Source organism: Halyomorpha halys, unplaced genomic scaffold (assembly GCF_000696795.3).
Source record: "Halyomorpha halys isolate HHAL.00 unplaced genomic scaffold, Hhal_1.1 Scaffold1019.1, whole genome shotgun sequence".
Lineage (NCBI taxonomy): Eukaryota > Metazoa > Arthropoda > Insecta > Hemiptera > Pentatomidae > Halyomorpha > Halyomorpha halys.
In genome coordinates, this window is record NW_027104793.1 from 200,964 (window position 1) to 215,363 (window position 14,400).

At 31.0% G+C, this 14,400-nt stretch overlaps 1 protein-coding gene across 1 annotated transcript; it reads right to left on the reverse strand.

Moving 5' to 3' along the window:
• Window positions 1-1,178: 1,178 nt before the first annotated feature.
• Window positions 1,179-8,621, reverse strand: l(2)09851 (WD repeat-containing protein 1 l(2)09851). The gene is made up of 8 exons (XM_014431996.3): window positions 8,374-8,621; window positions 8,156-8,289; window positions 6,557-6,694; window positions 5,925-6,138; window positions 4,867-5,035; window positions 2,541-2,703; window positions 2,304-2,465; window positions 1,179-1,488 (listed from the first exon to the last, which is right to left on the reverse strand). The coding sequence occupies exons 1-8, from the start codon at window positions 8,549-8,551 to the stop codon at window positions 1,351-1,353; spliced, it is 1,296 nt and encodes a 431-aa protein (XP_014287482.1). The 5' UTR covers window positions 8,552-8,621; the 3' UTR covers window positions 1,179-1,350.
• Window positions 8,622-14,400: the final 5,779 nt, after the last annotated feature.

Here is a 14,400-nt window from a genome sequence, read left to right on the forward strand (position 1 = left end):
AACTGAATGAACGTTACCAAGTTCTGGACTGCCTCTTGGTTTGTTCCCAGTAGGAGTTTGTTATGGAGTTGAGGGTGGAAGGAGGTAGGTCTGATAGCTTTGTTAATTGTCTAAATCGCATAAATCCAAATGCGATTGTTGAAAAACAAATACATCCTCAACGTGTCACTGCTTGGTGTGGATTTTGTACTGGAGGCTTTATTTGACCATACTTTTTCAAAAATGAAGCTGATCAAGTAAATATTACCCGTGCTCGATATAGCGATATGATAACACAGTTCTTTCTACCTAAATTGGATGATGTTGTGGATGACATGTGGTTTAACAAGACTGTGCCAAATGCCATAGTCTGTGAAAAATAAAGATTTTTTGCCATTAATTTGGCATTTGTTTGCAAGAATAAAGTGAAAAGCACCTTCACTCCACTTCCTCTGTACTCACTTCACATCAAATTCTGAGTGATCAGATTTCAAAATTTTCTCAGTAATCGCCTCCACGATCTATCTTTTTTTTTTATTTCTTTATTGAAATTTACAACTGTACATAATAATACATTCAGTAAGATGTAAGTGTTACAGACATGTAGAGAAACTACTCATTAGTAGTACTCTAATGAAGTTTTTACATCAGGAGGTCTCGAGGTCATCTTTTTTTGTAGGCGCCTTGGAAGATTGTCAGGAATGCAAGATTAAAAACTAGTGGGTTTGGATGGTTAGGGAGTTTATAATAGAAGGAATGGTATCTGGTTCGGTTACATATGGAATAGGTCGTTATGGATGATTTTATTTGTGACAAAGTAAGAAGCCTTGAGAATTATAGAAAGGATTTTAGATTGAAAGGATTGGATACAAGAGGAATTTGAAGGTTTAGTGGAGCCTCAAAGCTCAACTTTATATGTCAAGATTGGCCTTATTACAGTCATGTAGATTAGTCTTTTGTAATGGAATGGAAGTTTAGACCGTTTGTCTAGTTAGTGCTTTAATAGTCGGAATCGACGAGCAGTTTCCTGTCTTTTCAGTCTTGTGTGAGGATTCCAACAATCAATTTGCATGTCAATCTTTAGTTTTACTGTCATTCTGACAGACTTGGTAGGTGTCTCTTAAAAATTCATTATATTGAGGATTATTACATTGAGATTTCACTTTCCTAATTTCTTTTTATCAGGATTGAAATAAATATTTATGGATATTAAAATTAAATTTATTCTCAAAAAAATAATAGTTAAAATCATCAATAAATTGTAAATAGATACAATTAAAATATTTTTTAAAAAAATTACTGTTATATATTTACAAGCACTGCTTTGTACACATTATATACAATAGATCATAATAATTAAATTCAATTATTTCAAACACTTATAGTTTTGAAAAAATTGAACCCAGAACTGGCCGTGCTGACGATCATTCCCGGGTACTGTCGATGCCAGTGCAGTTCCTTGATGTCAGTCTGCCCGAGGTGGATGAACAGTAGTTGTGGAGGCAGTTCCTGGAAACAAAGGGAATAATTTTGTATTTCGTCTTGGATACAATGGATACAAAAACATAATTAGAAATTTTTATTTTCTAATTTAATTAATAGGGCGTGGGTAACTCATTGGTAAGGCACTGTGTTACAAACTCCAAGGACCCACGTTGGAATCCGGTTGTGGCAGATAATTATTCTGTTTCACTATAGCTGTGAGTCAGCCCTGTGGGTTTGGGAGCCCTCCGGGGTCCACACAACCTCATAAAGTGGGTACCCTTAATTGGATATAAATATGGTGATTGAACATGATTCTGACTAAATCACTTGCACAACCGTTGGTCTAGTAACCGTACACCCTTACGAAATACTACACCCCTGACCCCTCACGGGTTGTAGCGTTACAGATTTAATTTTTTTTTTTTAAATTTAATTAATCATGAAACTAAAACTGGAAAAACTCGTAATTAAAAATAAATATACAAGAGGTTCTCAACCTTATTGTAGCTGTGGACTACATTTAAAAGTTATCTGACATATTTTATATTTAAAAAATCTAATATTTGTGACCCATCACGCTACAACTACCAATCACCTTATTCACAATTTCATAAACAGAAAAAAAAAAAGATCAATTTTTATTTAAAGATGTTCAATAATTTTTATTGAACAATCTTTTTAAATAAAAATTCATTCATAACGGTTATCTGTTAATTTAAAAAATTAAAATTATGGAGTAACTGTTATTATTAAATTTATTTAGAAAAAAAAAAAAAAAATGAATAACAGTTTCAGAACATAATGGGAAGTTACACGAAACTTAATATTCTACAACTCACCTTCAGTTCTTCGTTTTCATCTTCTCTCTCTACACCCAAATCCCACAGTGCTATTTGGTTATCTTCACCTCCGGAGGCAAAAACTGAGCTCTCGCCAGGACACCATTCTACAGTCGTCACTGGTCCTCGGTGGTGTTTTAATGATGCCACAGCTCCGCCTTTCTAAATATCAGAAATATCTTTATAATAATATGAAATATTAATGATACATTGTATTAACTTAGACCAATTCCATACCTTAAATTGACGAAGGTCCCAAACATTGATGACGCCATCGTCGCCACCGGACACCAATAAGGGCACTTCTTTGTTCCAGGAAATCACATTGACATCAGAACTGTGAGCTTTCTCGACAGCTAATTGGCTCTTGTCAGGCTGTCTGATATCCCAGATCCTTATTCTGTCAATAAATTAATGAATTATTAAACATGAATATAATGAGGTGATTTGGTCAGAACCATGTTTAACCGCCAGATTTTTCCAAACATAAACATAGCACTTGTTATATAAAATTCAATTCTTTAAGTTAAAAATTCAACAAAAATAAGATAACAAAAAACATATCAAGTTTTTTTCTTCTTCAAATTTTTCCAAATGCTGAATGCAGAAAAGTCAAACAGAGAATTATGAGATAAGACAAACTTAAAATTATTAATTTATTAATTGTATCATTATTATTCACTTCATAAGGTCTTTTAAATATTGTTTTTACTTTATTTTTGTATTTTATATTCAGTTGTATTTTGCTAGTTGGATATTAGTTTTATCGCTAGAAATAAATATTTCATATTGTATTGTTCTAGCTTATAAAATCACAGGAACCTCCACAGTGCCCTAACAATCAAAAGTGTAATCAAGTCATATTTCATTTATGTTTATCATTTCTGAATGTTATTGAGGCAACAGCCTATAGATGTTGTCATCTAGTTGTATTCATATTCACATGTACTTTTCTAAATAGATAAATAAGGAGGAGTTCCATAAAGTTTTTAATAAGGATAAATGATTTTTCTGTTTAAACTCTTCAGTGACAACCATATCCAACTATTCAAAATTATCAGAGATTGATTCATTCGGACATTAATTAAATAGTTATTTTCTTAATAAAAATTAATTTTGATTAGAACAGAATAACATACACAACCTTTGCTCTCAATGGCTCATATATCAATAGCGAGAATTTAAAATTTAATCTAATCCTCAATGAGATAACATTGCCATGTCTTATGATATATTTTATGAATTATCCTATAAGCTCTGAAGAGTCAGAAAGGATTAACCTCAAAAAGAGGTGAGAGGATCAGCAGTAGTAGAAGTTATCCTAATGCAGACTCTGTAAATAATTCAACAGATCAAACAGACTAATCATGTTTATGTATCGGTCCAGGTAAGGCATTAATAAAACATTGCTAACTTATAATGAATAATTCAACGAGAGAACAGAATAGAGGAATGAACCAGGCACCAAACCTTTAACTCTAACATAGGCTGCAAGGGTACTTAATCTATAGTAACACGATTTATACGATAAACACATAACATATACCTTAATAATTATTTTCATTAAAACAAATATAATATTTTGAAAAATTACTGTTAGTTGAATTAAGTAATGATTAACTTTAATACGAGATTTAATCATAATCACGCTCAACCTCCATTTTTATCCAATTTAAGAGTCTGGGTGATCAGGTGAATGGCTCATAAAATGCAAAGGAGTTGACTCACGGCTACAGTGTAACAGAAAACAATTTTCTGCCCAGCTGGATTCTAACTCGGGTCCTTGGAGTTAGTAGCCAAGGGCCTTGCCCCACAGACATATTATCATGAACATATTAGTTATTAATAATTTAAAAATTAAAATATGGAATGAAAAATAAAATTGAGATTTCTTTGCATTATATAGCTTCATTTTTATTTTATTTCCTAAATTATGTTATTTTACCTACTTATTAAATTACCTATGTATAGATTTTATTTTCCATTTCTCCCATCACTTTATTTTATTAATTCCATTCTGTAAAATTATTAACTTTATGTTATTCTGTTTATATTTTCTGTATTCATTGGTCGTTATCTTGTTCTGTTCTTAGCCCTGATGAAGGCTAGAAACTCTAGCCAAAATGTTGGCACGATTAAATAAGTTACATAAACTAATTTGTGTTTTATTTTGACTGCATTCCCAACCATCTTCTCCTTGTATAAGCCATCCACGGTCAACTATCTCTCATAATTTTGATTAACTTTAATATTTTTGTAACTAAAAATGTTTCACATGTTATTATTCATTATATATAACTCAAATCTAATAAGGGTGTAACTGCAGGGAACAGCTAGTAAGCTAGTAGTGAATAATGAGTACATGAAGATAGATGAAAATATTCCTCATATCTACACATAGTTCATAGCTTATGTACCAAATGTGAAAGAATTTTGTCACAATACCATCAGAGTTTATGAGTTTGTGTTTAGGTCTCCATTTCATTATGGAGATGATGTTCTAATGTTGATCAGAGAACTCGAAAAATTAAAATGAATTCAACTATACTTTTTAATAACTTACGATCGGTCAACGGAGCAAGATGCTAAGACTTTAGGTTCATTCGGAGACCACTGCAAGTCTTCGACAGAAGCTGTGTGACCAGATAGCGACTTCTTACTCACTTCCCATGTCGCATTGCTTGGGGTCCAAATATGTATATTTTTCTTGCAGTCCCCTGTCGCAAGGTATCCTAAACGGACAAACAAATACAAACACTCATTAGTATATTAAATTAAATATAACAGTTTAAAAGTATTTTATTTTTATTCTTAGCTCCTGAAGGCAGAATTATACAGCGGGTTACTACCACTCAATATTTCATATGCTTTATTATTGTTAATAATAATAATATAAGGCTTAAAGTTTATTATGAAAATATTATATTACTACCTAATACTAACATACATATCATAAATCATAATGACTGTGGACCATATATGAGAAGATGGTTGGAGGCCAATGTTTCAGCCAGTATTTCAGAACTTCATTAGGGTTCTATTTGCCACAAAATACATTAGCAAAAATATTTAGTAATTCACTATTTGCCCACCGCGCTAGTTGTACTTGGTGTTAACTCTAGAGAGTTTGTTTCATTTATTAACTACCTTTTATTCTTTTCTACCATATTTCCTCTCTTTCCTTGTTCTTTCTTCCGCTCCCACTATATTAGTCATGTTCATCACATCTAATTACTGTTATTTGTATAACTTACTACTCTTAACTCCTATAACTTCATATTTACTTCTTTAATTTTGTCTTTATACTTAACACGTTTACTACCAACTACGAGACATCTCGTAGTTGGTGTTATTGCCTCAGACGCCAACCTACGAGATAACTCATAGTTTGCTTACTTGGCTTAATTGGCCAAACTTACATTGGCTTCCTAGACTGAAATCTTGAAATCAATGTATTAAATATTCAATTAATCATCAGGTTACACTGTCCTAGTATGAATAATAATATAATGCACTTGATATTATTGATTATTTTATGCGAATTGAGTTAATGAGGAAATAATAAATTTTGCTTTAGTCAAATAAACTAAAATAAGTAATTAATAATTGTTATGGGAATACCTTTTTCAACAGAGCTCCAATCAATTCCATATCCCTCAGAGGCGTGACCGTCGAACATATAAACTGGAAAAGCTTTTTCACCCTTCTTTCCTTTGAGAGGTTCCTTTGCACCAGCGTCAAGATGCTCTAAATGAGGTCTAATATCATATATAGACACTTTTCCAGTTTCTGACCAAACAGCAGCGTAAACTTTGTATTCGTTTAATATAGATACCTAAAATAAAAGAAATAGATACAGTTTATCCATACTTGATGTGTAATTCTCAAGTTTCATGCGAAGATATTGCACCCATCTTGAATATTTCTACACCAATCCTAGTTTACGAATATGGTTTATTGAGCTCAATTACACCTTTAAATAATCTCTCAAGTTGTCAAAAAAGGATTTTGCTATAAAATGATACTGACAGCATCGTTTTGTTTTTATTCTAAGAAACAAAAAGAACTTTCCGGTAGAACTAATTGTTCAATATCTACTTTTCAAAAGACATTTATTGTTGTACAAGGAATAAAGCCTAGGTTATAATTGAATTATTTCAACAAGCTCAGTAAAAAAAGAAAATAAAAAAATCAGAAAGATTGAAAAGTTAACAGCAACTGAAACTAAAATAAAATAAACATATTCAAATTACCCTAACTCTGTTGATGACACCATTGTGTTTAATAAATGACTGTTTCATAATGGGTTCCTCTTTTGTTTCGTCTTCAGAATCTGCATCAGAATCCTCGCTGTCATCATCCTCCTTCAATGTCTTGTGTAAGTTTGATACCTGAAGATTTCAAGATACATTAAAAAATAAAATTTTATTAAAAAAAAAAAAAAGAAATAGGAAAACATCTTATACTTCACTATACGAAATTTGAAATTCGGTAATAGTGAATAAATCTAATATTACTGGATGAACGAAATATAGTGAAACTTTGATATAACAGACACCAACAATGAAGATAGCTTTGTCGTTTATACTGAGATATCCAATAAGAAAAGGTGAATAAAAAAATAATATAATTGTGCACACATAGATTTAGCTCTGAAATATTTTAAATAAAAAAAAGGATCAAAATAGGATTTTATAAAATTAAAAAAAAATCTACTCATAATTCTGGTGTCATTTTTTCTTAACCTTTGTTATAGCATGGGAGTCTCTAATGAGCTCATGAGCTATTTTTCTAGTGAAAACGTAAGAAGAACTTATCTCAAAATTTTCAGAAGCTTTGGGTTTCCTGCAGAATTATTTAGATTCACTGTGACTGTTTACGTTTAGCAAGCATTTCAAAAAAGTACCAAACTATTATGTGAATCATACTTACCAGAGAATGCTTGTAGAAACTGAAAAATGTAAGTTAAAAGATAGGGAAAAAACAGAAATGGGTTCCTTCGCATGAAACTGAAAAGTATGCCTAAAAGGTTTCGGATAAATGAAATCCAAATCTGCGAAGTAATGTATGTTTGGGTGATGTGAGACATTTATACAGCATACTGTGTACAGGTGCATAACATGGAAGCAGGAGACACACTTGACAAAATGATCAGCAAATAAACTTGCTAAAGACAAACCAGCAGATGTCTAAAGGTTTTCTTTCAGAAATGGACGGATATAGCTGCAGCAAATTATTTGTTCTGTGGGAAAACATTCACCCTGATTGCAAATGAGGGTACTTACAAAAATGACGTTAGTTTTTGCTGATTCTATACAAAATATTAGTTGAACCAGACATAATGAGAAGATTGAACAACCTATCAATCTTATTTCTAAGCACTTAGTCAAAAAATGATGAGGAATATCTTAGAAACCATTGAGGATAAGAATTGTGCTAGTGAGGAGGCTGAGTGGAAGAAGCAGAAGACTTTGAACCAGGTGCGACCATAAAACGAGAACGGAATAATGAATTACGTTTATTTTCTTTCTAAATATTTTTAAAATCCACTTTGACATTATTCTCACTAACAAGATGGAATGTTGATACTATAATATATAAAATAAGCAAGAAACTCAAAAAGTCTATTAAGGTCCTAAAAGGACTGTCGCAGTAATATGAGTTTGTTTCAGACTCTGGTATTACAAAGGTAGCCTATCATTATGAAAAATGTGTTTATCATTTTTTCTGACATACATCAGTTAAAAAACACCTCTGTACAACAGAAAAATCATCTTTCCTATAGGTGTCTGATACATGGAAGTTTCACAACAAAATAAATAATCTACAAACAAAATATTGGTTTAAATTACCTTCATAATGTACAATTTGTTGGCATTAGCTGAGTGGCTCTGAGTCCCAGCAGCAAAATAAGAGGTAATTGGATACTGATCTTGAAATACACTAGCACCATCAGGAATAATATCGAAACTCAAGCACGAATCTCCTAAAACATAATACAATTTTATATTACAACCACAGACTGGTTGGTAATATAGGAAATAGTATTACAGTGGTATAATAGCAATACCTGCATGTCCATCATGTAACATAACATAGGCAGAATCATCATGCACCAATTCTTCTCCCTCATTGAGTGGTTGTCCAGGCAAATAAACCTTCCTTCCAGCGTTGCTGGGTTCTTCTTGTTGCTGATCAGCCTCGACATCCATCTCTTCTTCATTAACTTCGTTGATGTCTTCCATCATGTCAAGGAATGCAAACAATTGTCAACTTAGAAGTACCACGAGACACAATAACAGAGTAGAAGAAGGTAACAGTGAGGTTTGATGTAAATAACCATGAGGTACAAGCATGGCAGCAGTGTTGTTCTTTTTAAAAATACAAATATTTATATAATGAACAATATTTAAAAAATATTAATAATTAAATGTTATATAATAACTTTCACATCTTAATTATAATAAAAAAATATTTTATGGTCAGGGTTGCTGTAAAAAAAAGAACAAAAATATATATTAAGATGGTCAAGGTTGCGGTCAAAAGTGAAACAAAATATATATATATCAATTTTTACGGTCAACTATATATACATATAAAGAACAAAAATAGCTTACAACTATTTATCATCCGACGTTTCGCCCCACTTTGTAGGACATCATCAGTGCTAAAAAGATACAAAAACAACTAAGAACATTTTGAAATAGTAAGATAATAAGATAAAAAAAGGTAAATTAAGGAAGGCTTAGTATTATGTAAAAATAAGGGAAAAGAAATACATACAAATAAAAGAAAGAAATGCAGACATCGGGAAAAAAAAAAAATAATATACGTACATGCATGCATACATACATGCATACATACAAATAAAAGAAAGGGAGAAATAAAATAGTATTAATATAAAATAAACAATGTTAAGAATAATTACTATTCTTAAGAATAATGTTTATTTTATATTAATACTATTTTATTTCTTCTGTTCTTTTATTTTTATATAATTTTCTTTTCACTTATTTTTACAGCCTTCCTTAATTTACCTTTTTGTATCTCATTATCTTAATATTTCAAAATGTTCTTAGTTGTATTTGTATCTTTTTAGCACTGATGATGTCCTACAGAGTGGGGCAAAACGTCGAATAATAAATAGTTGTAAACTATTTTTGTTCTTTTTGACTACATATTTCTTTCATATTCTTCATATTTAAAAATTATTTTCACTTTTTAATTACATTATAAATTTCAAACCTTTCATTAAAGTAACAGGTTCTCTTCTCTCAAATCTTAATGAATTTATAATTATTATTTTATCTGAAAGCAAACTAAAATAAATTTTAAAAAAATTAACTAAAAATCTAGTGCAGTGTGCACACCACACTACTTTTTCTTCTAACCTTCTAAAATCCAAAGACTTTGTGCAGATAAGTTGGCTCTTGTTGAAGTTTACCAAACGATTTTTGTGTTCATTCCCATTCAGTAAGCCCTACGAAATGCGACGAAACGTTAGCTCACATTATATAGTTTAATTACTATTCGAATTTTTTTTTTTTTTTGATCGCACACGGACCGTGTTCCTTTTATAAAATAAATTTCTTCATTAACTTTTGTATTAACAAATGCAACGCAATAAATAAATTGAATTGTATGTTTGAAAGATTTTTACAATTATAAATTCGACTTTATTCTATACCAAGAAGTTTTTGTCCGGCTTATTACCTATTGGACCTACCTTATTACCTAACAGGACTGACATTACAAACCTATATATTTTCTTAGTGAAGGGAGGGGCGTACCTATGTACCAGTTGAATCTCATACACCTAAACTAAACTGTCGATCTAAAAAAATGTTTAAACATCTTAAATTTTGAAATGTATTCTATTGTTCGATTAAGGGTTTGATAGCAAAAGCTGTTGTTTTTATATGTACTACAAATAAGGTTTTATATCATACATTTCAATAATTTTAAAGAAGCTTTAATTTAGTTTATTTAAAATAATTAACCAATTTGTATTATTAATGATAAAAACGAATGTTTAAATATGAACGATGAGAAGATAGCTGACCGTGGATGATATATATGAAGAGAAGATGGTTAGGGGGGGGGGGGTGCGATCAGTAAAGAACAGAAATTATTTATTAGTACCTGGAAGCGCAGTGGCACGGTAGTAGGGCTCGTTGCTACTAACTCCAAGGACCCGGGTAGGGCAGAAAATTGTTTTCTGTTAAACTATAGCCGTGAGTCGAGCCTGTAAGTTCTGAAGCCCTCCTGGGGTCCACCCAGCCTCATAAATTGGATACTCTTAATTGGTTTAAAATCAAGCGGTCGAGCGTGATTCTGACCAAATCACCTCCTTGCACAACCGTTGGTCTAGTTTACAGCACTTTCTTACAAAGTACTGCAACCCTGGACCTTCATGGGTTGTAGCGGTACAGATTTTTTTTTTAACGCTTCGACCAAGTATATGAGGAGGTCTTGGATTTCCGATCTCCTCCAAGTAGCCCTGATGAAGGCTAGAAATTCTGGCCGAAACGCTGGCCCTATTAAATAAGTTTTTTAAAACGTATTTTTGTTATTTTCTGACCGCACCTCAGCCATCTCTTCAAAATAATAAAGTACATACGAAAATCTAGTTAGTAAATATATGTACAAAATGAAAATGATTAAAAATAAATAATGAAAGAAGTGGGAAATAAAATTTATATATAGGTAATTAAATATGTAAGTAAAATACCTGGACTCTGGAAATAAAAATATAAAGTTATCTAATGGAAAAGAAACAAATAAATATGAATATTTTAATTTAACAATAACAATTTTAATTAAAGTTATAGAAAAAAGAGAATGAAAATATAAATAAGTAATAAAATATGTAAGTAAAATACTAGAATAAAGAAACAAAATATAAAGTTAAGTAAAACAAAAGAAGTAATTAATCATTTTATATAACCTTTTATTCACTGGTTATCTTGTTTTTTGTTCTTAGTCCTAATGAAGGCTAGAAATTCTGGCCGAAACGTTGGCACTATCAAATAGGTTTTTACAAAGTATTGGTGTTATTTTCTGACCGTAAACCTAACCATCTCCTCATATAAATATTAACTATGAAAGAATTTGAGTATTAACTAAAGAAAAAAAATGGAGAAATGGAGACTGGACAATCGAGCGTGCCTTATCTCTCCCGATCGTCATCATACGTACACAGCTTTGTTATAGTTTATTAACAAAGTTATTGTTAGCTATTTTTACCTCGAGAAACCCCTAAAATATGAATTTTCATAGCAATGGAAAAATAAAAAAAATATTGGAAAATTGTTGATTAACTGTGTGTAATGAATAAAGGAAGATTGTTCGGGTGCAGTCGAAATAACTAAAATACTAAATAAACTATTTATTTTGAGCAGACGTTTCGCCCCACTTCACAAAGCTTAACGTATTTAAAATGAAAAGTAAGGAGGTTTAGATTGCAGATTGATGTGAGGAGATGGTCTGGAGTGTGGTCAGCAAAGAAACGTCAGCGCAAATAAGTTTTGTTTATTTGTTTATTTTTGCTGACCACATCCTGACCATCCTCTCCTCATAAAGTACCTTTGTTTATTTAAAATAATCAACCATCTCTCATTATTAGTGATAAATAAATATTATGAAGGTAAGAATTTTATAATTAACCGTAGGAGAAATAATATAATGATATGCTGGGTTGAATCTAAAATGTTAGAGGCGTTTTAGAGAAAATCGAAAAATGGGAAAAATCGATTACATAAATTTGTATTTCCAGTCAATCGATTTTATTATAAAAGTTTATGCAACATTCCATGCAAATTCCTCTTTAAATATGTAAATTCAGTTTCATTCGACATTTGTTTTTTTAAGCTAAGCTGTTCTCACACAGACTATTTTGTGGTACTTGGTCTTTAAGAGTCAAGTGACCTCAGAACGTGTATTTCAGTCGAAAAATCAAATTTGAATTTTTAACGATTGGAACACTTCTCCTTAATACATATATATACATATATACAAGGGCGTACCAAGGATCAAAACTAGGGGGGGGAGCCAGCCATAGTCAATCAGGTTGGGACATTTAAGCACGGAAAATGCGAATGAAACCAAAATTTTAAGAAAATTATTTATTGGAAGAAGATAGCTGAATCGTCATCTCTTTTTCAATCTGACAGCCCTGACGAAACCTTGCAAAGTGGGGCGAAACGTTGGTTAACAATAAAAAGTTTTCTTTTACTATTTTGATACCTTGACTTATTGACAGCAACCCGGACTATCTTCCTACAAAATTATATATAATTATAACTGTGCTTCATTAGTTATTACAATTATTTACTTTAACAAAATAATTCTTATTAAATTAATATTTTTTTCACTTCTGGGGGGGGGGGAGCAGCTACCCCTCCGTGCATATATAGATAAGTGAGAGAAAAAATAAAATCTTTAAGTTTTGATGAAATATATTTAATTTTCGGCTCACGTTTAAGTTTATGATTAATTTACTTGAGCTATTATCTAATATAATTCGAATTCTATTATATAATAATTTCGGAGATATAGATGTAGGAGGAAATAAGTTTGAACAAGTAGATAGGTTTAAGTATTTAGCTTCTACGGAAATCGTAAAATTCTTGAAGGCGGGAAATTCTTGTTATTTTTCAATTTCGAAACATGCCTTCTATCGAAAAACTTAAAAATTAGAATTTAAAAACTATTTAAAATAGTATAATTATCTACAATTTGAGTTTTTTTTTACCGCACCCGGACCATATTCCATTCATCTATACACACGGTCAATCAATAATCTTCCATTAAAAACTATTATCCTTCCCACTGTTCTTTATAGATACGAGACGTGGCCTGTTATATTAAAAGATGAACTGCGCCTTAAGGTTTTCGAAAATAAAGTATTACGTAAAATATTCGGACTGAAAAAGGATGAATTGACGGGAATTTAGAAGACTACGCAACACTGAATTAAGGGACCTATACTCAGTAAGTATTCAAGTTGGGCGTGTATAGTTGTAGGGCTTAGTAACGAACGGATCCCTAAAATATTAATACACACTGAACTGACGGGTAAGAAATAGCCCGAAACGTAAATGGAAGGATTGCGTTTATTTATGGAACGATTGGTTGTATCGGCATCGAGCCTTCGGGTTTGTTAGACCTTTATTATTATTATTATTATTATTATTATTGTTGTTGTTTTTGTTATTACTATTATTATTATTATCTAATATATTAAAATTAATCTTTGTTTGTTTATCATCCAATCGTGATGGGGCTTTTTGCTAAATGTTCAGGATTTTCCCGGTAAGCTTATAGTCTATTCCGATTTCTCCACTAAAAAAAAGTTATTTACATTAACTATTTTTAGGCGCGTAGCTGAGAAATTATGCATTTTCTTTATGGTTATTAAATTCCAATCGATTTGTCTCTTTCTGAAGAATAAGAAAAAACTATTACTGATTTAATAAAATGATTTGTTATTCATCAAAAATTTTAAAAAACAAACATAATGAGGCTTTAAGTAAAGTAGATTAACAAAATTATTTTTACGTATATGAAAATCATCTTCCTTTGCAGTGTCATCTAAATACCAATTTTAAAGAAATTAAAAAATAGAACATTTTTACCTTGATTTATCTGAAGAATTTTTTTTTTATTCCAGTGACCATTATTCATATAATCGTTTATAACTCCTCAGAATTTTATCCAATTCATATATTAATATAAACATTGGAAAGTTGAATGTCTCCTCTTTTAACCTACATCGAAAACTAAAAAGATTTAATTTTAGATTTCATGCCGTTTTAAGGGCGAAATATAAAAACTTTTCAACCAATTTGTGCCTTTTGGTGCACTTTATAGAGCATGTGTAGGTTGGTTGAGTCACGTTGAAGTAGGGATGGGATATCGAAAGCAAAATATCGATATCGATATCCATATCGATATCGGATAGCAATATCGATATCGATATTATATCGGCACTAAAATATCGATATTTTAAAATATCGAAATATCGATATCGAAAATTTAACGAATTGAAGTAATAATAATTAAAAAATGATAACATAGCATGACATAGGAAGACTTG